Source organism: Strongyloides ratti, scaffold srae_chrx_scaffold0000002 (assembly GCF_001040885.1).
Source record: "Strongyloides ratti genome assembly S_ratti_ED321, scaffold srae_chrx_scaffold0000002".
NCBI classification, from domain to species: domain Eukaryota; kingdom Metazoa; phylum Nematoda; class Chromadorea; order Rhabditida; family Strongyloididae; genus Strongyloides; species Strongyloides ratti.
Window position 1 is genome coordinate 3,352,840 of NW_020171510.1, and position 27,782 is coordinate 3,380,621.

A 27,782-nucleotide genomic window follows, 5' to 3' on the forward strand; every position below is an offset into this window, starting at 1 on the left:
TTTATTTTAGTAATAATTATTAAATATTATTTTTATTATTCATATGAAGATATTTTATAAAAATTTTTATATTAATTTTTTATATATATTTAAAAAATTTTTTAAATTATTATTAAATAATAACAATAATATAAAAAAATATCAAAATTGCGATATAAATATATATTTATATATATATAATATTTAAGAAATTTTAATTTATTTATATAAACATGTTTAAAAAACTTTTTATTCATATAAAAATTAAAAGACATAAATAATTTTTATTTTATTTCAAAAACAATTAAAGTTTAAAATAAAATTTTTCAAAATGTTTATTTTTATTTGATAATGATTTGTTTAATAATTTGAATTCAAGTATATTCAAATTATATTATAGTATTAATTTTTATTGTAAAAACTTTTTTTACTTTCTTTTGCTTTTATATTTATATATAGTTGACTTGTTATCAATTTTTTTTATTGAAGATACATTAATCTATGAATAAAATTTTTATTTCAAATAAGTGTTAGAAAAGACTTATTATATATTCTTTTTACTATATCTTTTACTTTTATAGATGTTAAAAGTTCCAAAGAATAAAATAAAAATAAGGCAACCTAAAATGTTGTATTTTGATAAACACTCCATCAATTCTTTTTTGTCTTATTTTGATAAGAAATGAATAAATATAACAAATAATGCATGAATTTTTCTCGTTTGACTTAAGAACAATATCAAATTACCAATTAATTTATATACTCAAAATTTATATATTTACATATTCTATTTTTAAAATTGTTACATTGTTATATCCTATCTAATTTTTAAAATAATTCATTTTTAATATAGAAATATCTAAAAAAAGAAAACAATTTACATTAATGATATACAAAATATATTCATTTTATAATAAAAGATAAAATTATTTTTATTCAATTATTTTTATTGAGTATAAAACTATTTTAAATTTAAACTATAAAATTTTTATGAATTAAAAGTTTTATATATTTTACTCGATTTGATTATATAATTTTTATATTACCACAGTTAGATTAAATATGTATAACACATCATAAGTTTTTTTTTTCATTCAATTTTAACTGATATTTTAAAATTTACTTATAAAAATAATTTATATTTTAAAATTTTCATGTAATAAAATTTTATTACTTATAGATTTTTTTTTATTTATTATTTTAAGTATTAGTTAATATTTCTTTATTAAAATTTTGATTATAAATTTTTGAATGTTTATTAAAAAAAATAATATTTTTTTTTTACTAAATTTATAGTTAAAAAGTACTTCAGTTGTTCCCTTCTTATCAAAAAGAGATAGCTTAAATAATGAGCTAAAATATTTATATAACTTAATAAAAGTTCATTGTAGACAAATGAAGAACTAAACATAAACTAACTTATTATACATTTATCACTTTTTAATGGCACTTTACTATGTAAATTTATGTAATTTTTCTATTTTTATAAATATTTATCTATATAAATTTAAGTTCAAAATAAGTAAAAAAATCAAATATATATATATTATAAAATTAATATTTATATATAAATATATATTTGTTTCTCGAAAAAATTTATTTATCATCTCAATAAAAGATATCATATTTTGATTAAACCATACAATTGTAAATCTAAGCTTTTATTCAAAAACGATAATATTATTGTTTGTTTGTTACCCTTTCATTCAACCATACTATTAAATCAAATAAAAATTTTGGAGAGTGACAACTTTTACATATCACAATAACTATTCTAATATTTTGTTGACGGTTTACCTTGTGAAATTTAATAGATTCCTAAAAGAACATTTACTTATAAAGATATTATTGTATCAATTTCCTTATAAAATAATTTTATTATTATATGTTGTAAGGTTTTATATCTATTTAATTAACATTTATACATATATATTATATTCTTGACTGTGATCTTCTTATTTGTTATAGAGGGATCATTTACATATGTGGATGAATGTTGTTAACTATTTAAAAAGACCTTTTCATTTTATTATCTTATCCCAGTAGTAATACTTAAGTTAAAGACTAAGATGACATTTTATTACACATTTATATTAGGCCGGGAATTACGTTTTTATTAAAATCAAATAACTTCATTTTTCACTTTCATTTTTTTTATTATATAAATCATAATGATTGATTACCAAATATGTTCTAATAGAGTTATATAAAAAAAAGTTTTATCTTTAATTAATGATTATTTTATAATATATTATAGTATTTATTTAAGAAAATAGAAAAAATTTTTTCATAGATTATATATATATACATAATGTTTTTTCTATTATTTACTTCTACTAAAAATCTTTAACATCAAATTGTAATACATAATTAAATTCATATTTTTTTTTTCTTTATAATTTGTAAGAGATTGAACTAATTATACCAAACGAAATTATTGGCACAATCATAAATATTATGGGAATGTATACTTAAATGTTGTACTTTTAGTATTAATTTTACCCAATCTATTTCATGACATTTTTACTTTTATATATAATATTATTTAATAGGAAAAAATATATATATATTTGTGGATATTTTTTTGTTAAAATGATTTGTCATTCTTAAATAAAATCTTTGTACTCTACCAAATTAAAGTTACATGATATTTTGTCACACACTATATATATATATATAGCTAACAAAAAAAAAATGACATATAAAAAGGAAGAGGAACTATATAATGTATTTCTATCAACAAATTAAATATTAAACGATTATTTTTTAATCCTCATACTGATAGTTTATTCATTCGTTCTTCTAAAAATTAACTTTACTACTTATCTTTATAGTTTTATATCATTTTTCAAAATCATAGGTCATGAATAAAAATTTAACCATAGCAAAATAATTATCTATTTGTTGTTGAAGCTAATTTTTACATGACTATTTATTGATACTAAATGTTATTTAATGTGATTTAATTATTTTTAACATCTATTAAAAAAAAAGAAGATATAACATATCTATATTTAACTTTTTTTTATATAATCTTTTATTGATATATGTTTATATTTTTTTTATGTCAAATAATTTATCTACAATATTTAAAAGTATTTATATTAGTTAAAATTTTATTGGTAAATATATATATATATTTTAGAATTGAAAAAAACATAAATTTTTAAATTATATATATTTCAATTGTTTTTTTTAATATTATTAATATAAATGTTTATTTTAAAATTATTTATATAACACTTTTAATTTGAAGATTGTTTACCATTGTAATAAAAAAAAAAACTTTTTTTTTTAATTTTTTTTTAAAATTTTCGATTAAAATGTTAAAAGTATAATAGCTTTTACCAACAAAAATGTTAAAATATTTTTTATTTTTAAATATAATTATAATATTTATTTTATATTTTTGTTAATATAATATTATGAGAAATATAAAATTAAGTTAAGAAATGAACTCAAAAGCAATATCATATGCACGGTAAGCAACTTTAACTAATAATAATTATGTGATTCTTCAGAATTAAGTAATACTTTATTATCAATTTTAACAAAAGACTCTTACTTATTTTAAATGAGTACAAATAATTATTGAAACTTGACTTTAGTAAATATTTTTAACGAGCGGTCAATTTATATTTTAACAAAGTATTGTGTAAATTTTTCTGTTATATATTATAATTTTTATAATTAATATACTTAAAATCAATGTTTTTTTAATTAATAATTAATAAAATATCATTGCTAATTAAATTAATTAAAATAGTTTATATTAGAAGTTATATACATTTAGTTTAAATGATAAATATATTTTTTATAACTAATAATCATAAAAAAAATTTTTTTCTATTAAATTATTATTAAATTTTATTTATATACGTATATATTTGATATATTTATTTAAAAATATTATAAAAAAAAACCCACCTCTAAAGCAATGTTATCACTGTATAATTCAATTTTTTTCTATCAAAGAAAAATTGTTTGATTTTTTTTCATATATATAAATGTTTGTTTTAAAAGAATTCTTTAAAAAAAAGAATTTTAACCTTGATTTTACTAAATTTTTTAATATTTATTTATCTTGTTAAAATTTTTCAATGCCACATTATTAAAATTATAATTTTCTTCTCACGTTATAAACCATCATTTATAAATTTATTTATAATTTGTTACATATGCAAAATTATTTATATAAAAATTATTTAAATTTTATAATATAAATTTGTTTTATTATTAATAAGAAAAAAAAAATTAACTTTTGCATGGTATTTTATTTATATATATTGTTAATTTATAACTTTTTTTTTTTCTAATTAATTCTAGTTGTATATTGTTAAAATATAACTTTATTTTGATTATAATATTTATAATAAAATATTTCGTTATATAATTACTATTTAATTATAATTAATTATTACTTTCTTATGCCTCCAAATACATCAAAAACCAGTTCAGCAGAAACTGCAACTAAAAAACCAAAATATCAATTGGTGGTTCTTGGTGGTGGAGGTGTTGGAAAATCTGCACTTACTATTCAATTTACACAGGTAATTTTTTTTAAAAAAAAAATTTATAATAATATTTATTATAATATATATATAATATAATATTATTAGATATAATTTTTATTGACATTTTTTTTTAGCAATACTTTATACGAGAATATGATCCAACAATTCAAGATTCATACACTAAACAATGTTTTATTGATGATGATCTCTGCAAATTAGAAGGTATGTCATTTGTTTATTTAATATATTAAAAATGCATTACAAAATAAATGTAATCATTTGAGTTTTATATAATATATACTAAATAATATTTTTAGTACTTGACACAGCTGGTCAAGAAGAATTTAGTTATATGAGAGAGCAATATTTAAGAAGTGGAGATGGATTTTTAATTGTATTTTCAGTAATTGATAAAAATAGGTATATCAATTTTATATAATAATAGTAAAAATAATAAAAATTTTATTTTTATAGTTTTGTTGAAGCAGAAAAATTATTTCGATTGATATGGCGAATGAAAGATCGTGATGACTATCCAATAATATTAATAGCAAATAAAACAGATTTAATTGAAGAAAGAATTGTAACCGATGAAGATATATTAAGATTTACGCAAACTTATAAAGTGCCTTTTTTAGAATGTTCTGCCAAAAAAAGGCAGAATGTTGATCAAGCTTTCCATGATTTGGTACGCCTTATAAGGTATTTTTTATATCATAATTTTTAATAAACAAATAATTTTTTTTAGAAGATATAAAACAATGGAACGTCAGTATGGAAAAAATGATTTGGCATGCCAAGAGGAAATAGAAAAAGTTAAAACAATTCAAAAAACTAAAAAAAAGAAAAATTGTATAATACAATAAATTTTTTTATAAAAATAATTGAAAAATATTTTTAATACTTATAAATTTATATATCGTAAATAAATTGAAACAAATTAAAATATTAATTAATAATTTAAGTTATATAATTATGTATACATAATATAAATAAAATACAAATAAGTAAGCCAATATGTATTTTATTATTAAAAATGGCTGTAATATTAAAAGAAAAAAAAAATAAAGCTAATTATAAGTTTGTAAAAACAGTATTTTAAATTAATAAAAAGAAAAAAATTAAGTTGGACAAGTATTTTTAACATAAATATAGTGGTTTTGCTTCATCTTTATATGACTCTTTGGGGCAATATATACATTTGATTTTATTAGCCCTATTTGTGACTACCATTCTATCTAATGCATCTTTTGCAACAACATGTCCACAATTTAATCTTACTGGTAAATTTGAAAAATCTGATGCTGATTTTAAGACAGGACAAACAAATACGGAATGTTGTGGTTCATCTTGATCTGCAGCATCAATTGGTAATTCGTTAGCCTCAGATATATTTCTACCTCTAGCTTTCATTAATTCTCTTGTATTCATAAAAGTAGGGAAAAGAGAAACACCTGTCTCAACGCTAAAGAAAAAAATTACTAAAATAATAAAAAAAATTTTTTTTTAATCTTACACTTTTTGTAATGGTTCTGGTAATCCAACAGCTACTTTGGCAAATCGACTTGCTAATTCCTGATAAATTTCTTTTGTTTTAAATGCTTCCCAATTTTTACAATTAGGATATGACATTATTTTTGTCATTAATTCTTTAACTTGATTTATTTCATCACTCTCTGATATGGCTGCTATTTCTTTTGTCAATTTTACAGCATCACTTTTTCTTCCTTGTTCAACATATTGAAGAGCTAAAAGACGTTTAAAATCTTTTATTAATTCTTTTTCATCTTTATGCTTATGAAGAAGATAATTTAATGCATTTTCTATATCATATTGACAAATTTCATTTGCAATCGTTTCAACATGATACAATTCAGTATAATCTGGACCATCTGGATCAAGTTTTGTTTCCTATTGATAATAAATAAAGAAAAAGTTTAAAATTTTTTTAATACCTTTGTCAACAGTTCAGCAGCATCAATATCACCAATACTAAGTAAATGTTCATGAACTAATTGATTTACACATTTTAATAAATCTTCATTATCATATATATCTTCTTGATTATTAATTAAACCATTATAATCATCGATAAATTGTTTCTCAATAACTTTACCTAATTTAGAGAGATTTTGGTGCATATCTTTATGATCTTCAACTTGTCTATTTATTGCTCTTGTAATAATTTCAGAAAAAGAATCCAAACTATGTTTTAAAGAACTATCAACTTTATTTGTACCATTTTTTTCATTTTTTCTTGTATTATCGTCAATCAAAACTTCCAAATTACTGATAAGGTTATTACTTACTTTCTTAAAATCATTTAGTGAATTTCTTAAACTATTTGTTTCATCATCTAAGCTTTTTAATATTTGTTCAACTTCTATTTTAACACCAAACATAACTATAAATGAAAACAAATTGTGTGATATACTAGTAATATTAACTAATATTAGTTATAAAATAAATATAAAACAAACTTCTCTTATGACATTCTGACATACAACACCAATTTCATTTATACATTCGTTGTAAGATTTATTTATGAAATTTTTTATTTATCTTATTAATATTGATTATTCTTTAAGAAAATTAATATATCTTAATAATAATTATAATAAATAACTTTTTTTTTTATCTCTCTTAAAATTATTTATTAAAATATTAACAACAAATGTTTTATATAATACTTTATTTTTATAATAACGAATAATATTTACAATAAAAAAAAGTAGTTTTTAAAGATATTATTTATCAAACTTTAATATTTGGTAATTCTTTTTTTCATATTAAATTGGTTTTTCGTTTTTTTGATAATTAATCGTTATCGTGATTTCAGAATGATCTCAGATGTCTATAAAATAATCTGGAGTCCATTTGAAATCACAATACCAAGTAACTATCTATAAACATGTTCATTAAATATATAAATATCCTTTAAATTCTAAAAGATTTATAATAATTATGGGTAAGAAGAACTGTAAAAAGAGACTACTAATATAAATGAATCATTTGCTAGTGAGGTTGATGAATAATGGGGGGAGGAGTATTATAAATTATATTATAAAACTAGTGCTTAAAGTTGTTGAATGAAGAGGATAACATACACCTTTTAAATTATTACATATAAACAATAAATGCATCTATCTCTTTTTTTTCAACTTTTGAAGCCGCAGATGATATTGAAAAACAAAGATAAATTTGTTTTAGTAATCAAATAGTTCACATTTGCATCATTCAAACCAAGGTTGTAAAAAAATATTTTTGACAGAATGTAATTTGAAAATTTTATAAGTATATTATAACTGAAATCAATTAATACTTCTTTGTTAAATTAAAATTAATAACTAAGAAAATCCAAATTTTTTTTTTCTAACAACTATTGTTTTTTTTATTCTTTTATCTTCCAACTAGACATTAAAAACCTAATAAAATTGTTTTCATAAAATGTTAGATAATAATTACTAACTTTCTTCTTTTTAATACTTAATAACTATTTTTCATTCTTTTGATATAATAAGTTAAATAATAATACTGCAAATATTTCATTTTAATACCATTGTTTCTAATATTTATTTTAGATATATTAAAATTATGCTGCTATTCAGAAAAAAATATATAAGATTTCTAATAAAACTTACCATCTAATTTATAGATTGTTTAAAAATATATAACAGGTTAAAATTATATTTTCTTCCATATTTATACTACTTAAAAGACCTTATCTAATGACTTACATTTTTTCTAATATATAATAGGTGGAACTTATATAATGTATACTAATGAATTTAATCATTTTTTTCTTCATAACGACTAATCACAACATTTATGAATGTATGTAACAAATTGTTATTTTAATATAAATATGTCTAATAAATTAGAATAAAAGAAGTATGTATGTTCTTAGATGATACAGCCACAATATATAAATTGATAATATCAAATGTTATTATTAAAATAAAATTTAAATGATAGTATAGAACAAAGACCTTGACAGAAAATCATTTCTCTATTTAATTTTGTCATTAATATCATAAGATAATTTCAATTAATTAAAAATATGATTCACATTAAATTTTATTATATCCTTTATTATAGGATATCAAATTTCAAAATGTTCCTGATAACAGTAAGATAGTTTTTTTTATCATTATCTTTAGGTATTTGATAAATAAATAGAGAAGGAAAGATATATTTATAAGATAAAAATCATTTTTACATCAAAAATTAACAATAATTTGTAGTAGAAATTTATATTATAAAAATTATTTTAGGATAATATATAGTGTCATATTTTATGACAATATTTTATCAAATTGCTGAAAATTCAACAATATATCCTTTAGCAGCCATAAGTGATCTTCTACGAACCCATGTTGTATATCTAGCTGCCCAAGTTGGTTTAAATGTATTACAACATTGTGGTGATGTGCATTTTAATTCACAAATTTGTTTAAATGCCTCTGCGACTGGAAATGGTGATGGATCATTATGAGTCAAAAGCTGTATATCATTATCCCCTGCATATTTATGAAGTTCAGGTGGTACCTAAAAAAAATATATATATATATATATATTTAGAATAACTAAAAATATATACAACATACAACACAACATGAATCAATGTTAAAATGATTAACACATGGTTTGATAGTTGCTTCATCAAATAATTGTTTTAATTGATTAACATTAAAATCAGCTACACCTAAATTAGTAACTTTAGATGTAGAAACAAAATTTTCTAAATCTCTCCATATACTTATTACTTTTTTAAGAAACATTTTATCTTCTTCCTCTTCAGTAACATCATCTTCACATACAAATGGTGGAAATGATACAATTAATTGTTCAATATTATCAGTTTTTAATTCAATTAATGTTCCATCAATTGCTTTTTCTATTTGCGAAAAGTCAAAATCATTTAAAAAAACTTTTAATGTTATCTTTAAGTCATCTCTTTCAAATGGCTCTTCTGACAGTGTTTTAGAATTTAATAATAATACACCATGTTCACTTGAAATAATAATATTTTATTATTATAAATCAACTAGAGATTAACTTACTCTACACCAGCATTTTCAGGAAGTTGTAAGTATTCAAGACAAGCTTTAAACTCTTCAGCACTATTCTTAAATCTTTTAAACTTGAGATCACCAAGTTGATTTAAGTTTCCCGTATGAATATAAAATTTATTCATTGGTTGGAGTTTTTGAAGAATAGTTGGACTAAGCATTTTTCCTGAAATTTATTCATTTTTATAGAAAACAGTGACATTATTGTCAAATATTGATTATAGTAAAAAAAATTAAAAGCCGATAAGAAAAGTTATTGTTTATTTAAAATTTTCTAATATTAAAAAATTATATTTAAGTTTTTGCACTTTACTATTGCAAAAATAAATGATATTATTTAATGATGACAGATATATAACAATATATTATCATAATTATTATAAATTAGTAAATAAAAAAAGTAAACATAATATAAAATGTTAAAAAAAAATTTTTAAAGTATTTACTGGTAATATATTTACCTTTGGTATTAGCATAAAATGTAATGAATCAATAATAAGAAAATGTATCATATATTAAGTATGATAATTTCTTAAGAATCAATTTTTTTTTCCTTTTTACTTTAAATAAATCTTTTAAAGATAATATTATTATAAAAATAACATTTAAACATACAAAAATTATTTGCAATTATAATATAAGTATAAATATTTATTTTTGATTTTAAAGTTTATAATAACATTTTAAGATTTTTAATGATAAAAATGATAAACAAAAAAATAATATGATAAAATTGTACTAATGATGTACTGGTGTCTTTAAAAATATATTGGATTATCGTCACTTAATGGACATTTTTTAAAAAGGATAAAAAAAACAGCTATGTGCACGTAGCCAATAAATTGTAAACGTTATATCAATACATTATCAGAGAAACATATAATATTTATATTTTCCAATATTTTTTTAAAGATTAAATTTGGAATATTATATTTATTGTATTAATATTTTAATTTTTCTTTAATAAAAGTAATAATAATGAAATTTAATATACCTTGTCAAAGAATAGAAAAAATTTTTTATAAAAATTATGCTTCATTTTGTAGTAATATAACTAAAACACCAGAACCAAAACCATCAAGTATTGAAGCATCTTTTAAAAGAGGATCCGGTGGTAGAGCATCATTTTCAGGTAATGTTGTAACAATTTTTGGTGCAACTGGTTCACTTGGAAATGGTGTTATTAATCAACTTGCTAAAACAGGAAATCAAATAGTTATTCCTTATCGTTGCGAACCATATTTTATTCGAAAATTAAAAATACCCGGTGAAACAGGACAAATATTATTTGTTCCTTTTGAACTAAGAGATGAAAAATCTATTGTTGATGCTATAAAATATAGTAATATTGTTATCAATATGATTGGTACACGTATTGAAACAAGGTTAGTATTATTATATTTTATGTATATTTATATATTAATATATAAATGTGTATAATATATAATTTAGGAATTATAATTTTTTTGATACTCATGTAGAAGGAGCACGAAGAATTGCAAAACTTTCACGAGAATGTGGTGTTGAAAGATTAATTCATATTTCTGCTTTAAATGCAACAACAGATCCAAAAGGTTCTCTTATTCCAGGTGGTTCAAATTTTTTACGTAGTAAAGGACATGGTGAAATTGTTGTAAGAGAAGAATTTCCATCAGCTACAATTATTCGACCATCAATAATGTTTGGTGATCAAGATCATTTTATTTTTTATTATGTATCTAGATTTCGTAAGACAATTTTTGACTCTGTTTATCTTTATAAAGCTGGTGAAAAAACATATAAGATGCCAGTTTATAAATATGATGTAACAAAAGGTATACGTTTAGCAATGTTTGATCCAACAGCAGCTGGAAAGACATTTGAATTTGTAGGACCATATTGTTATAAATTATCTGAATTAATAGATTATCTATATAAAAAAGCTCATTGTATAAAAAAATTTAATTTTCATTATAAAAGACATGGACAATTTGATCCTATATTTAAATCATATATATTAGCATGTAAAATTTTAGAAAAAGTTTTAAAATATGAAACACCATTAATTAAAGAATGGATGGAAGTTGTTGAAGGAACTAATGATGTATTAACTGGTGTTCCAACATTAAAAGATCTTGGAATTGATCGTTTAACAGAGTTTGAATATGTTGCTGGAAGAGAAGCTTCTAGAAGATCATTTTTTAATTATTATGAACAAACTTATAATGAATTACCAGATCCACCACTTCCTTTACGTTCACCACCTCTTATAAAGAAAAAATTTATTCCTCAAAATATTAATACTACAGTAAATATTTTTTAAGTTTAAAGAACAAGTTAAGTTTTATATTTGCTTAAACTCTAACATTTATTGGAAAATTAGTCTTTATTTTTTCTCTATTATTTTTTTTTTATTTAATTTAGGAATAAGAATAAATGAAAAGCTTCTTTGAAATTATCTTAAATAATTTTTTTATTAAAGTTATTAAGGTATAAATATTTAACCTCTATATAAATAAGAATTAACGTAAATAAATATCCGTTAACAATAGAGTATTAATGAATCATTTTTTTTAATATACAATTTGATGTCAAATAAACCAACTTGACCTATCGTTTGCGGCGACACGTTATAATTGGGCTTTGCAATAAAAACAATCTAAAAATAATAAATATAAAATTTATTAATAATATTTTCTTACATTTGAAAGTTCTGGAATTAAAGGTACATGTTCAATTATCCATTCATCTTTAATTTCATCTCCTTCACTACTCCAAAAACAATTAGAACCATTTTTATTACCACAAATAACAAGTTCAACACCTGTTATTGATATATGCCTTTGAAATGATAAGTATAATTCTTTTGAATCATCAAAATTAACATTTGGACTTTCAAAAATATATGTTGGTGTATCATTACCATAAAAATTAGCTGTCAAAAATAAATTATCAATTAAAATATTTTTTCTAGAATATTTTTCATTCATTAATTGGCTTGATGGATAATCGTTAACGAGAACTACTTCCCATCCAGAACCAAGTGATTCTTCACCATCAGATGTAATAATAAAATTATTGTAAAGACAATTTGTCTCTCTTGATAATCTTTCTGGTGAACATTTAATAACATCACAACTCATTTTTGATTCATCGTAATTTGAATTTTGAACATTAATATTATTATTATTATTATTATCTATCATTTTTGGTAATGGTAAAATATTATTTTTATCATTAACTATTAAATTTTCCTCACTCTTTATTATATCTATTTTTTTTGTTGACAATTTTAATTGTTCATTTTCATTTTCATATTCAACTGATTCAATTACATCATTTTTTTCATTTTTAGGTAATGGATATATCCTATTGTTAGGTTCAATTTCTTTAACAAAATTTTCATTATTTAGATTATCTTCTTGATTTAATGTTTCATAATTAATAGTAACTGATGGGATATTATTTAATAAAGATAAATCATTATTATTAATATCTAAAGAATTTATTAATTCACAACTATTTATAACTCCTTCTTTTCCTATTTCATATTTTATATCATGAATAACAACTAAACCACCCTCAACTGGATTATTAAAATTTGATGCTCTAATGACAATCTAAAAAAATAAACTGAACATTTATTTATTATTAATAACATACACTAAATGGTAAATCCATTTCAGGAATTTTTTTATGAACATAATAATTTGGGTTTGTGTGTACTCTTTGGCAATTTGTTAAATCTTTTTGTTTAATAACTTTTGTACATATTTCTAAAATTGGAGGATTTCCAATATCTTTTGGTTGAGATATAAAACATTTAAATGATAAATAACCATATGTATTTTGGCAATTAATTGGATCACTAATAAGATGTGCACTATCATATGATGGTCTTTCACTAGTTGATACCAAAAAATATTCATTACTATTTTGTAAAAATTTTTTTGGTAGTAAATTTTTTACATAACCATTTTCATTATCAATTATAATCCAATCTAATGCATCATCCTGATCATTTGACCATTTACATTCTTCCATAATAGAACATGATAAATCACTATCATGTGTAATAAAATTTTCTGATTCTAAATAATTTTTTGATTTTAGAATAGTTTTAACACCTTTAAATTATAAATAAATATTAATATTTTTTTAAAAAATAAAAACAAACTAACCACCAAATTTATGCTTATTATAATTATATTCATTATCAATAATAGGTTCTTGATAAAACATTTGTGATGTTGATGGTATTTGACAACATTTTTGCACTGGATATATATTTCTATACTGGTTAATACAACATAAAGTTATATTTGGTATAATTAATATTAAAAAAGAAATAATATAATGAAAAAATAATTTTTTTATTATAGGATTCATAATAATTATAGAATAAAAAAAAACAAAATAATAATTTATAATACTTTAGAAATAAATTAAATGTTAACAATCTTTAAATAGTAAAATTTTTAAAAAGAATAAAAATAAAAGTTAAAATTTTTAATGATACTTTGAAATGATTATTATTTCTTAGCCAGAATAATCTTTATTTCTTATTGTTTCTTAATATTCTGTTTATTTATAATATCCACTTGATCTTTTGGATTTTAATAATGTTCTGTAAGAAAATTGCATTTATTTACAAATATATTGATACAGTTATTTAAATTTAGGTGAAGATTAACATTTGAAAAGAACTTTTTATAAATAATTATTATTACTCATAAACCATTATTTATAAAGATATATTTTACTCTTCATATGAAATGGCTTATTTGTAGGTCGGAAGACTCATATTTGAAAAGATAATTCAGATGTAACATATTATAAGAATAATAAATCTTTCAATCATTAAATAACATTCTTTTAAAATTTTATATCTAAGTATAAAGAAAATAAAAGTAAGTTAATTTATAATTTAAATAATTATTATGTTAAGTACATATATAGTTTATCAAGTAAAATATATAACATTTGCAATGACATTAAAGATATATAAATTTTGTTTAACATTATAAAGTTAGATTAAATGAAATATAAATTTACAATAAATTATTTTAATCATATAGTAAAATCTTTTTTCATTTTCTTTTTTTTTTTTTTAAAAATTTTCAAATTTATTAGCAGATATCATTAAGTCCTTCTGCATCTGTTGTGACTTTAGAAGCTGCGAAACCAATGTCTCCTAAATTTTCTCCACTATTATAACCAATAAGATAAACCTAAAAAAAAAATTTAATATTATTATTATAAAATAAAATAAACATACTTCATATTGACCAATAGGTAAAGGAACACAATTGTAGCTCCATTGTCTATTTCTATCAAGTAAATCAGAAGCTTTAGGATTTTGACTTTCATAAAAACAATTATTTCCTTCTGAATCTTGACAAAGTGATATTTTACTTCCAAATGTATTTATAAATTCATAGAAACAATAATAAAGTGTTCTTCCTAAATCTCTAGGAATTGTTACAGTTTCACTAGACATTACATAAGATACTGGTTTTCTGGAACGGAAAGAAGCAACTAAAAATTTTTCTCCTTCAATTGGTGATAATTGAACACCTGTTAAAGGATTTGAACGACGATTACTTTGTCCTTTTTCCCATGATTCTTTTCCTTGTGCATACCATTTACAATTAGATGATTGAGCCGGATTACAGGATAATGTAGTACAAATATCATCCAATATATTATTAGAAGTGGATGATTTTTTTTGATTATTTGGTTTTTTATTAAATTTTGAAGACTTGACATTAAATGTTTGACTTCCTTTTGTAAAGACATTTTTGCCATCATCTAAAGTATTACTAAGTATTTCAGTTTCACCATCACACTCCTGATTTGCATTATCAACTTGAATGTCTTGAATAAATAAAGCACTACCATGAGGTGAATTGAAATTATTTCCAATTATTACTAATTGAACACCATTATTTCCTTCTTCTGGTGGTTGAATTTCAACAGTTGTTGTTATACCATTTTTAAATGTTACTGGTTGACAATTAGTTGGAGCATATGTTGTACCAACATTTCTTGCACAAATTTGTAATTGTGGTTCTTCATTTGTATTAGTTGATGGTGATCTCCATGCAGTAATTGTTACTGTTATTGGAATTTTCATACATGGTATAGGATCACTTAATAAATAACCAGCTTCCCATACATTACGTGCTCCAGTTGTTGTAATAACAGCAGCAGAATCAGGATCAGGTGCACTATTAAATGATGTTAATTGTGATAAATAACGTAATCCTTCATCAGATGCAGCTAAAATATTCCATTCCAATTCATCTTCATTAGTATTTGACCATTTACAATTTTTTGAAAATGATGGACAATTTAAACTTCCAGAATCATCTGATAAAACAGTATCAGCTTGAGCTTGTTGACTCCTATATGCTGTACGATGATGAGGATAATATAATGAATTAGCACCATAATATGTCTGTGGTATAGAACCATAAGAGTATGAATATGATGGATTATATAAACCACCAGGTGGAAGACATCCAAAAATAATTTTTAAAAAACTTATTAAATAAATTTTTAGAAAAAATTTCATAATGAGAAATAATAAAATAAAATTATTTGTGAAATGATATTGAATTAGAAAATGTGTATGGATATTTCTCTACTATTTAAATGTAAAGCAATGCCTCTTTTTAGTAATCCTTTCATAGTCTAATAATTTAAACATATATAGGATCAAGTTAAGCAATCCGGCTTGGAAAACAATACAAGAGATAACTATTAATAGTTAGTTACTCTTATATCATGGTCAAAAATTTTATAAAAGTGGACTTGAATATTACAAAAATTTTTAAAGATCCGGTAAATTTAAAGTTATGAATATTTATATGTATTATGTATATTTCATTATATATTATAATTTTAGTTATTTTTGTTGATTTATTTATTATAGTAAAATATTAATATTGGATTTGTCTGTAACAATGAATACTTTTATTTATATAAAAGGTAGATATTAATAAATTGAGTACTTTTAATACACAATTGATATTTTTTAAAGGATTTAACGCATACTTTCTTTTTTAAGCACATTTTTATTACTTTCTTCTTTTTCCTGGTTTAGCTTTAAAGATTGTCAAGTTTGGATGGTATGATAAAAATTAAAACTAGATTGATAAATTAATACATTTTGAAAAAATATAAAAATATTTTTATCCATTACACAAAATTCTTTTAATTCACTTTTATTATCATATAATAACAATAATAATTATTATTTTTATCAAATAAAATATTTAATATATCTTAAAATATATATTTTGAAACATATGAAAAAGTTTTGATCTGTTAATGATTACAAATATATGTATATATATTTATCAAGTAAAATAAGATGTGCCTTTCAAAAATTTTAAAATATGCTAGTAAATTATTATTATATAACTTAAAGAATAAATAAAAATTATTGAAAATAATCTTTTTGACTACTTACACCTACATAACAAAATATATAATGATAAGAATTATCAATGCCAACATTATAATTTATTTATACGGCAGATAGAATGAATCAACTAGCTTTATTTGTTTCATAATATTCTTATAATGAATAACATTTTACTGTTTATATCTTACTAAATGTTATTATATAATTATATATTAAGATAAATTAAATAATGATGTAAATATAATATACACTCTTCAATATATTTTAATTTTTCATTCAATTTTTATTTTTTAACGTTTATTTTTATATTATCTTATAAAATAAATATTTAATTTATTATTTTTAGTCAAATATTTTTGACTCTGTTAAGATTTTTTTTTTTACCAGTCAAAAAAATTTTTTCCCGATTTTGGTGGTATGAGTTATTTGTCACCACTTCCATATTATCCTGTTCCAAGGTAAGAATAATAAATTAAAATATAATAAATTATAAAAATTTTATCTATACATATTGAAAGAATGTATGATTATTATAAGTAATAAATAAGAAAATTTTTAGATTACATATCAAGAATACCTTTAATAGTTATTTTTAATCATTTATTCATATATACATATATATATAATGTAATATTTATTTATTTATAAAAATATTTCTTGTTTGTGGTGAAAAATTTTCTATTAGTCATTTCTTTATAAATTATAAAAGCGTTATAATATTAGAATTGTATTAGTAAAATTTTTATTTTAATATTATTTTATTTAAGATATATATAATTAATTCATTTATTTTAAAGTTAGCTGGTATACTACAATTTGATCAGGATAAATTTAAGTTTAAGTGATAAAGTAATCGTTTGACATTTGGTTATAGTAATATTAAAACCTCATTTGTTGTAATATTTTTCATTAAACATAGTTGACCTTTAAGATTTACATATAATTTTCTTATTTATATATTACTAATATACTTAACTTTTTATTTCTAATTTGTAATATTTTTTTTTCTAATAAAAATAAAAAATACATCAAAATAGCAATTTTTTTTAAATTTAAACATATACATTAATATATTATTAAAATATTTATTAATTAAAAATATTAATTTCTTTTAAATTTTATTGATTAATAATTTTTATAGGGATCGTTTAAGGCGCTCAAGATCAGCCTTCGATATCCGAAGAAATCAAAAGTTTGAAGACGCTATTGAATCTGTTAAGGAAGAATGTCACAGCCCCCGCCGCCACCTCCTCCACCCCCTGTACTCAAATCCGTAAGTTTCTATTTTATGTAAAATTATATAAACTTTAAAATTTAATTTAGCCAACGATATTACCATCTCGCAAATGGTCACCAACGCATAGTAACGGAGACAGAAATATATCCAAAACTAGTAAGTTTGAAAATAAAATTATCTTTTTTTTTTATTTACATTATCTAAACAATTTTAACATTATTTATTGAAGTTAAATAAGAAAAACTTTAATTTTATCTAAGATTTTAAAACTAAATTGTTATCATACTTATCTAAACTTTAATGTTAAACTTTTCTTTTTTTTTTAAAAGAAAAAGCAAATATTTTTAATGTTGTATCACATTAAAAATATTCTTTTAAATAGTATATGTCAACAAAAATTTTTTATCAAATGAGAATAAAAACTTTGACATTTTTTTTTAAATAATAAATTATAGCATTGTTATTTATTTAAAATAAAATATCAAACAAAAGAAACTTTTTTTCATAGAATATAAACTTTTTTTTTAGCGACGCCTAGGGGAAAGCCCTCGTTCGGTGTTCACCCTGAGACATTGCAGCACGCAGCCGCTAGTTTACGCAAGACCGAGCACGGTCAACAGATATTATCATGTAGGGAGCCAACACAATTATGTGAACGACAGATTGAGTTTCCTACTCCAGGAAATTGGAAGAACATCGAGAACTATGGCCAATTTCGACAGCCATCGCCCGGAAAATCGGTTTTGGCAACGAGCTCTTGTATCAACACCCCTTCCTCGATACATTACAACAACAGAAATTCCAATTTATTAGGAAATTCATCGACTGCCACATCAAAATATGAAGAAAAATTTTTACAAAAACCAAAAAAAGAAGATTTTTATGTACCATCTAATGATAATTTTTTAAACAATTCTAATTTTTCAACTTTATCAAATTTACAACAAAATAAGTCATATAATATTTCATTACCATTAACAACATCATATAACAAAATACATGATACAATCCCTATTAATATAAAAAATACTTTTACAACTACAGACCCATACAATAATACTCAAACAACTACAACAACTTATTCATACACAGTTAATGATTCTAATAATGAGCAAAATTTAAGAGACAATATATATCCTTTTCAGCAGTCATATAATACATTATCTAATTTTCCATATTCAAATGAACAATCTTATTCAAATATAGTAGACAACAATTTTATTAGAGATCCTAAAGCGTTTATACATGAATTTGCCACAAAGACACTAATTTCCGATATCAAAAATTCAGAGGAATACAGAGAAAATCCTGAAATTTTGCCAATTTTAAATAAAAATAAGAAAGAAAAGTCATTTGTTGAAGAGTTAAGAGATTCATGTAAGTTTCCGAGTACAAATATTTAACAATATCTATTTTATTCTAAATTTGTTATCAAACCCAGTATATTTTTTAGTAGATAACAAATAAGATATATATATATATATATTTTTTTTTTATATTTTGTTATTTCAATTTTTTTTTCTTAATATTATAATTAATTGAATATGAACAGCAGCTCCATGAATTAGTTAAATGTTTTTAAAAAATTTAGTAAATGATAATGTTAATTTTTTTACATATAAATAAATTATATGTTTTGTTAAAATGAATATATACTTTATTTTACGTAAAAATTTATATATATTTTTTTTAGCCTTAACACAATCACAAAAATATTCAAATCAATTTCAAAAATCATTATTACAAGATAATCCATTACCAAGATCATTTAATAATTTTTATCAGGTAATAAAAAATATTAAAAAAAAAAAAATAAAACAAAAAATTATTTTAGACAAATTCATCTACAAAAGGTACTGATGAATTGAATGATCTTATTCGTGACATGCAAATAAAACTTTCATCACCTATAGATTTGAATATTGTACCAGAAAATAAAGAAACATCAAATAAAATAACGAAAACAGAATTATCTTCTAATTATACAACATCACAATACTCAGCTAATTCAACAATGTCAACGAGTAAAATTGGAAATGATAATCATATATTGGAACAAACAAGTAGTTGTAAGTATATTATTTAAAAAAAAATCGTTAATGTTTTTAAAAAATAATTGAAAGTATCAAAAAATTTGTTTCACAATATTTAAATAATATTATATATGCAGAGCGCGTGTCATATTAGATTAAATTTTAATGATGACTCCCTTCTGAATATGTTTGGGATTGAAAAATAAATAAAAATTAAATTTTTTTTTGTTTTTCACATAAATTTTATTATTTTAAGACAATATCTTTAAAAACATGAGGCTTCAAGTACATAGACATAATATTATAGTTTTATTTTTTATTTACAAAATTATATCATTAAGAATAAATAAATATTTTACTTTAAATTTTTACAATTAATAGAACTTTAAATGATTTATGAATTTTAAAATTTCTATTATTATATATTCAAATATTTATAAAAAGTATGTATATAGATATATATATATATATATATATATGTAACTTATATTTTATTGATATTTATAAAATTTATATTAAACAAATGATAAAATAGCTTTATTTTTAGAAATTAATATATTAAATTATTTTTAAAAAGTGATATTGTCTATTAATATGAAGTAACTTTAAACATTATATTTTAAAATATATAAGGACAAAAATTAATTTGTCATTTTCTGCCTAAAAATATAATTTTTTCCTTTATTTATTTCTATTATATACATTCTTCTTAAACAATGTTTTATATCTTCAATATTTATATTATGTATATATTCTTTTTACGTCAAAATTTATTGTTACTTTAACTAAAATAGATGTAGTATATCAAATAATACTTTATTTTGACTAAAATTTTTATGTTACTTCAATTTTATAAAATATTTTATCATAAATCACATAGAGTACCATGAAAATTTTATGCATTACATTTAATGATAATTTTGAACTTTTTATTTTATATAAGAACTTGATGATATCTAAAGATTCTATTCATAAATATATCTTCTTTATTATAATTCTTCTTTAAAAATATGTTATATTTTCATTGATAAGAAATGGTTTATTATAAAAATGATGTCTTATGTTTATTGTGGCAAATATTGTTAACTTAGTTCAGTTCTTTAAATGTAGTTAAAGAAAAGTAAATAAACACATTCATAGTTTCATATAATTTCATCAAAATAACTTGCTTATACTCGAATTTAACAACCAAACAAGGAAACTTAAGAGCACTTTGTAAGAAAAAATTTAAAAAATGCCAAAACAATATACAATTTTAAAAATTATTATTTATAATGATTTTTCTAGACATATTTCTTTTATTCCACCAACTTATTATTAGTATTTTATTAAATTTAATTATTTATAATATATTTATTCATTAAGTTGTTATTATTTCCGTACATTAAATGTCATCTTTAAAAAAACTTTCTTTTTTTTTAAATTTTCAATAACTTTTATATATTTAAAAATTGAAAGAGAAAATAAAATGACTATTGAAGATGTATCTTCAAAAATGTTTAATTTCGCATGCAACCATTCTTACATCATTAATTTTCATAGTTTTGTTTCATTATATTTTTTGCATGTATAATTCATTGTCTTATATATTTTTTTGTGAAACTATCTAATATACAAATAATTTCTTTATAAAAGTTATTTTTAAATAAATAAAAATTTTTTTTTATTTTTTTTAAATATATGATATATATATATATATATAAATATATATATATATTTATATAACAATATATATTCAATATTTGGTAATACATCAAAAGTTAAATATATTACTTTTATATATTATAATAATATATTATTTTTCACAAATTTTTACGTATATAATTATACATAATTCTAATATCTTATCAATTTTTATGTTTATTTCAAGTTAAGTTATTATATATACATATCAATCATACAACAGATTTAGTAAAACTTTAGAATACTTAAAAATGCTGTAAAATTTATTCTTAAATTTGTTTCATCTCTTTGTAAACTGAGAATATTTTTATCAAATGCTCATTTAACATTTATTTAAACAACTTTATACTTTAATTTTCTTCTAACTCATAAATTACTTAATAAAAAACAGTGTGATAATTGGTATGTGTGTATAATTTTAAAAATATAAATGAAGTTGATTAAAGCAATTTATTATTTATAATCCCCCGCAGAATATAATGCAGAAAATATACTTGAGTAAAAATAAACCAGTGATTAAAAGATAATTGTAATGATAAAAGATGTTTAATAGTTTGATGAATTTACTAATGATAATACATACTTTTGTTTTTGCCATTATTTTATCAATATATAAACATTTTCATTTAATTATCATTGAAACAAAATTATTTTTTTTTTTTAAATTAATTAATCTAATATAAAATGTTTAATTTATTATTCATTTTTATTATTCAAAAACTTTTTTTATACAAAAACTATCTAATGACTCAAAAGAAAAAAAAAATAAGAAGAATATTTATAAAAATTTAAAATCCGATTACTATTTTTAATCTTCCTTTTTCGTACTACAATTTCTTAACAAAAATTAAACATTCTTTATTAATCGTTGACGCTTGGTATTGTATCAAAAAGAATATATTCTTTATTATCACTCCATGCTAATTCTTTTAATAAAATAGATACTCAATATATATAAAAATATATATCTATATATTTATGGCAATGGTCTTTGTTGTATCTATTGATCAAAAAAGAATTTAACAAAGAATTCTTAAATTTTCAATCTTTCAATTCCTTAGGGTAAATATAATATTTTTAAAATGTTTTATTTGTAGAAATTATTTGGTACACTACCATTTTTATTTTCCCTCTTTCTAAAAACTTCTAAATTTGTTTGACTATAGACCAAATCTTTTTATTAAATCATATACCATGGCCGATTCAGAGGGTAAGTTAAAATGATACATTATTTTATACTTGTGAAACATGTTATTTAAATTTTTAAAAATAAATAATAAATTTGGAAACATATAAAAATTAATGCATTTGCACTTTTATTAAAAAATGAAAATAAGCACGTAAATAATAACTTTAATGATGTTATTTTTTTTTTCTAGATATTTGTTATAAATGTAACCAAATTATACAACCTGATCGTCCCGGAGTAACAGCTCTTGGTAATTTTTATCATGTAGAATGTTTTGTTTGTGAAGGTTGTGGAAAACAATTGGCTGGCTCATCATTTTATAATGTTCAAGGAAAATGTTTCTGTGAAGTTGATTATGTCGTAAGTATATATTAAATTATTTTTAAAATATTTTTATTATTTATTATTATAGAATTCTCTTGAAAAATGTCTCAAATGTCATTTACCAATAAAACAAAAAATTCTTCGTGCACTTGGTGGTGCTTATCATCCAGAATGTTTTGTATGCCAAAATTGTAATAAATCTTTGGATGGTGTTGGTTTTACAACAAATAAAGAAAATGAACCACATTGTATGCATTGTTTTCATGAAAAATATTCTCCTAGATGTGCCACATGTTTAAAACCAATTGCACCAGCACATAATGAAACTGAAGTTCCACGCATTATTGCAATGGATAAAAGTTATCATGTTGAATGCTATCGTTGTGAAGATTGTGGACTTCAATTAAATTCAAAAATTGAAGGAAAAGGATGTTATCCAATTGAATCACGACTTTTCTGTAAAGCTTGCAATCAAAAACGTTTAAGTTAATTGAAAATTCTATATTTTTTTTTAATATGATGCAGTTTCATTGAATTACTTTTGGCAAAATTATGTATTTTTATAAATGCGAATATTTTTAAAATCATTTACTTTAAAAGGCATTTTTAGGAAATAGTAAAAATTTCGCTAATGTCTTTATATCTATGGTAATGCTAATTGATTATATTATAACTGCTTTATTTTTTCTAATGCTTTAAAGTAATTTGTAACATTTAAAAGTCAAATAAAAATATTCCCCAAGTTGTATCTCAAAAATGTTTATTTATTCATTTTTAAAGACTTTAATAAATTCACAACACAAGTATAAATGATGTTAGTAATGTGTTATCTCAATTGATAAAACTAATATTTGGCGAACTACACTTGTATGCCATAAAAACACAAAATGTTAACAAAAAAAATCGTTAAACATCCAAACGAGTTATTAATAAAAAAAACAATTTGCGAACATCAGCAGGAAATTAATCTTACTAAAAATTATTAACAACTAGCATAATGCTCGCAGAGGAAAAGTTATCATGTAAAAAAACAGTTGAACAATAAATTTTACCAATGGAATTGGTTGTGTTGGATATTCAATGGAAGTGGCTTGATGTAATTAAGCAGATCCAAGTGCAGGGAATGCATTTTCTTTGTAAACAAAGCCTTGAGATTGCTTTCCACGACGATGGTTGTTACCACGACGATTAACAGGTTCACGACGTGATTTTTTGTTAGTGTCGACAAACTTCAAATCTAAGTTGATAACTTGTTTACGTGGTTCACGACGGATAATTTCAACTTCTTCAGTAACTTGTTCAACCTTTTTTTTAGGAATTGGAATCAAATTAAGTTTCTTAAATTCTTGCTCAGATATTTGTCTAATATTGAAAGGAGTTTCATCCTTTTTGGCAGCAGCAAGTTGAGCTTTGTATTCTTCTAATGTTAATGTTTTCTCTTCTTCTGGAACTTCAGCAGTATTGTTGTTCTTAATTCCTGGAGCAACATTTTCGCTTTCATCAACAGCTGTTTGATTGAGTGGTTCAGTTTCACCAGTCAATTCATCCTTTTGAGTTCCCCAGTTTCCTTTTCCAAATCCATCTCTTTTTGGCATTGAGCGAACTCCTGTTTTGGTTGAACCAGAAGCGCGTGGCTTACGTTCATTGTTATCCTTTTTAAAGTTAGGTTTTTTTCCTGCATTACGTGGTGGACGGCGACTAATTTCAAAGTCATCATCAACACCTTCCTCAACATTAAGTGATCCTTTTTCTTCAGTACGTTTTGGGCGAACTTCTTCTTTTGAACGACCTTCTTCTTTTGGACGTCCTTCTTCTTTTGGACGGCGTTCACCACGGAAACCTCCACGACCACGAGGTGATTGTTTTTTCTTTTCACCTTCACGAACTGGCTTACGTTGTTCAGTAGGTTGTTTGACTACATCAGTAACAGGAGTTTCTTTAGCTTTTTGTTCGGCAACCTTTTTTTTTAATGCATCTTCTTCCTTTTTCTTTTTTTTGTTGGCAATGGCACGAGCTAGAAGCTCAGATGGATCAGCAACATCTAAATTTTTTAAATATTTAATTATAAAAAATATATTTAATTATTACCTTCATCGTCGGAACAGAAGTGAAACTTATTAGAAACTTTAACTTTGTACTCCATGGTAATAATTTCCTGCTAAAATAAAGTTTTAAATTTAAATATAAAAAAAAAGAGTAAAATATATACAGTATTAATGGGACGGAGATTTAACGCGGTGTCGTTGGAATTTAGTCACTAGAGAAAGCACTAAAAGACTAGTTCAAATGTAATCAAATGAACAAAGAGTGCTATTGGACATATCAATTTCTACAACTACTCATATAATAAAAACTACGAAGAAAGAGATAAATTTAACAAAAGAATTGACTATTCATATGAAAATTAATCAAAGAAAAGGTATAAAGATATAATAACTTTAAATAATATATCTTCATCAAAAAATATATATAATCTCAAACTTTTAATTAAATGAAGATAAATTTTTATAAATATATAAATATTAGTAATAATAACAAAAATTCATTGATATTTTAAAAGAAAAAATTCTTTTTAATATTAATATATATTAATATAATATTAAAATCATTCTTTAAAGTGCGATAAATTTTAAACATCTTGTTAATAATAAACGCTTTATACTACCAAAAATGAATAAAACTAGTCATCTTTTACATATTTATTATAAAGGGCATCGTATCATCATTTATAAGAAGCATATAATAACAGTAAAAACTATAACATGCATAAATTTATATTTCAGGTACAACTTAATGTGTTAGATAGAAACGACGGCCTTTGCATAAAATGTCTTTAATCTCTATAAAAGTATGTATAACATTTTGCGCATATATAACCATAAAAAGATTGCCTATCTATTATAAAATTTCTTTTTATATCGACATTTTTTTATTTTGACGCTTAACAAATTCTAAAAACATCGATCCTAGATTGTGTTACTGTGTTGTGCCTGTAATTAACAAAAAAAAAAAACTAACTTTTGCCAATAAGTTAGAAAAAAATTATAGTTTAAAGATAATTTCTTAATAATGTCTAGTTTTATGAAGTAAAATACATTTACATACTTTAATCAGGCGGGATATTTGGCCAAAAAGGACAGAACAGGCGGAGATATATGTACATTAAAACCAAATAAAACTAATCTAGAAAAAGAAGTCAATTTGAAATAATATTAATACGATGATGATGACTTTAAAATTGACCTACTACATTTTGTTATAATATATATATAAAATTCTTATGCCAATAGACCGGTAAAAACATTTTTTCTCTTTAAATATCAATATTATTCACCCACTCAAACCTCAATCATAAAACACTTGGCATTACCTAAAAAAAAATTTTTTTTTACTATTTAAATAATGACAAAATTATATACATTTTTTACTTTTTTTTTTAATTATTATAAAAATTATATTTATATTCTTACATTAATTATAAAAAAAAATAATTTAATTAGTTTAAAAACTGTAAAAATTACTATAATTTAACAAAAAAAATTTTTTTTGAAACATTTTTTTTATATTATAATAATTTTTTAAGAATACTTTACACTAACAATTTTTTGAAATCCATTTAATATATAACTTTTTTTTTATATAAAAATATATTTATAAGTCAAAAGAGAATACTTATAACTTTATTTAAAACCTTTGACTATTATATGTACTTATTTATGGATGTATATTAAATTAAAATTTTTAACATCATAATAAATTTTATTTATTTAAAACACAGTATAATTTAGTTACTAATTTATAGTTTAATTAAAAACCTATTAAAAAGTATATTAATGTAATAATAGTAAAGTAATAAACATATTAATTATTGAGAAAGAAATTTAAAAAAAAACAAATTATATTAATAACATAAAAAAAACTATAATTAACATAAAAACATGAAACAAAAATATAATTTTACATTATACAATTATACTAACATATTATAAAAAGAAACATTATCAAAATTTTTATAAAATGTTAAAGTATACAATTGTAGCTATTAGTATATATTAAATAAAAATTAATTTTATATACAAAAAGCCTTATTTTTTCTTTTTTTTTTCTACCATTAAATAATTTGTAATACATTACTTTAAAAAATTTTAAAATCTAACAAGAGAAGATGTAAACAAAATTATAAGTTTTATATATGAAATTGTATTTGAAGATATTTCAAAATAATATTTTTCATGTCTATTTCAAATACATTTAAAAAAATATTTTTTTTAATATAAAAAAACAAACTCTTTGAAAAATATTGTAAATCCCATTTTATTTTTTTTTAAATTACAGTTAAT

The 27,782-nt window shown here is 20.9% G+C and overlaps 8 protein-coding genes across 8 annotated transcripts; 3 read left to right on the forward strand and 5 right to left on the reverse strand.

The window, feature by feature from the left end:
* Window positions 1–4,406: 4,406 nt before the first annotated feature.
* SRAE_X000171100 (Ras-like protein 2) lies at window positions 4,407–5,359 on the forward strand (the record flags this gene model as incomplete). Its single annotated transcript, XM_024652052.1, has 5 exons — window positions 4,407–4,529; window positions 4,628–4,715; window positions 4,811–4,913; window positions 4,968–5,195; window positions 5,242–5,359. The coding sequence occupies 5 exons, from the start codon at window positions 4,407–4,409 to the stop codon at window positions 5,357–5,359; spliced, it is 660 nt and encodes a 219-aa protein (XP_024499179.1).
* Window positions 5,360–5,633: 274 nt separating this feature from the next.
* SRAE_X000171200 (Required for meiotic nuclear division 5 homolog B) lies at window positions 5,634–6,895 on the reverse strand (the record flags this gene model as incomplete). Its single annotated transcript, XM_024652063.1, has 3 exons — window positions 5,634–5,958; window positions 6,010–6,404; window positions 6,449–6,895. The coding sequence occupies 3 exons, from the start codon at window positions 6,893–6,895 to the stop codon at window positions 5,634–5,636; spliced, it is 1,167 nt and encodes a 388-aa protein (XP_024499180.1).
* A 1,909-nt stretch (window positions 6,896–8,804) lies between these two features.
* On the reverse strand, window positions 8,805–9,726 carry SRAE_X000171300 (Glutamate--cysteine ligase regulatory subunit; the record flags this gene model as incomplete). The annotated part of the gene is made up of 3 exons (XM_024652074.1): window positions 8,805–9,041; window positions 9,101–9,506; window positions 9,557–9,726. 3 exons carry the CDS (start codon window positions 9,724–9,726, stop codon window positions 8,805–8,807), a joined length of 813 nt encoding a protein of 270 aa, XP_024499181.1.
* Window positions 9,727–10,543: 817 nt separating this feature from the next.
* Window positions 10,544–11,867, forward strand: SRAE_X000171400 (NADH dehydrogenase [ubiquinone] 1 alpha subcomplex subunit 9, mitochondrial; the record flags this gene model as incomplete). Its single annotated transcript, XM_024652085.1, has 2 exons — window positions 10,544–10,950; window positions 11,018–11,867. The coding sequence occupies 2 exons, from the start codon at window positions 10,544–10,546 to the stop codon at window positions 11,865–11,867; spliced, it is 1,257 nt and encodes a 418-aa protein (XP_024499182.1).
* A 219-nt stretch (window positions 11,868–12,086) lies between these two features.
* SRAE_X000171500 (MAM domain and Concanavalin A-like lectin/glucanases superfamily domain-containing protein) lies at window positions 12,087–13,786 on the reverse strand (the record flags this gene model as incomplete). Its single annotated transcript, XM_024652096.1, has 4 exons — window positions 12,087–12,203; window positions 12,247–13,164; window positions 13,208–13,671; window positions 13,726–13,786. The coding sequence occupies 4 exons, from the start codon at window positions 13,784–13,786 to the stop codon at window positions 12,087–12,089; spliced, it is 1,560 nt and encodes a 519-aa protein (XP_024499183.1).
* An 887-nt stretch (window positions 13,787–14,673) lies between these two features.
* Window positions 14,674–16,121, reverse strand: SRAE_X000171600 (Hypothetical protein; the record flags this gene model as incomplete). Its single annotated transcript, XM_024652107.1, has 2 exons — window positions 14,674–14,775; window positions 14,823–16,121. 2 exons carry the CDS (start codon window positions 16,119–16,121, stop codon window positions 14,674–14,676), a joined length of 1,401 nt encoding a protein of 466 aa, XP_024499184.1.
* A 1,272-nt stretch (window positions 16,122–17,393) lies between these two features.
* Window positions 17,394–23,932, forward strand: SRAE_X000171700 (Zyxin; the record flags this gene model as incomplete). Its single annotated transcript, XM_024652118.1, has 9 exons — window positions 17,394–17,434; window positions 18,118–18,249; window positions 18,300–18,369; window positions 18,742–18,770; window positions 18,848–19,590; window positions 19,907–19,998; window positions 20,048–20,282; window positions 23,309–23,478; window positions 23,531–23,932. 9 exons carry the CDS (start codon window positions 17,394–17,396, stop codon window positions 23,930–23,932), a joined length of 1,914 nt encoding a protein of 637 aa, XP_024499185.1.
* Window positions 23,933–24,542: 610 nt separating this feature from the next.
* On the reverse strand, window positions 24,543–25,585 carry SRAE_X000171800 (Hyaluronan/mRNA-binding protein domain-containing protein; the record flags this gene model as incomplete). The annotated part of the gene is made up of 2 exons (XM_024652129.1): window positions 24,543–25,483; window positions 25,531–25,585. 2 exons carry the CDS (start codon window positions 25,583–25,585, stop codon window positions 24,543–24,545), a joined length of 996 nt encoding a protein of 331 aa, XP_024499186.1.
* Between the last annotated feature and the right edge of the window lie 2,197 nt (window positions 25,586–27,782).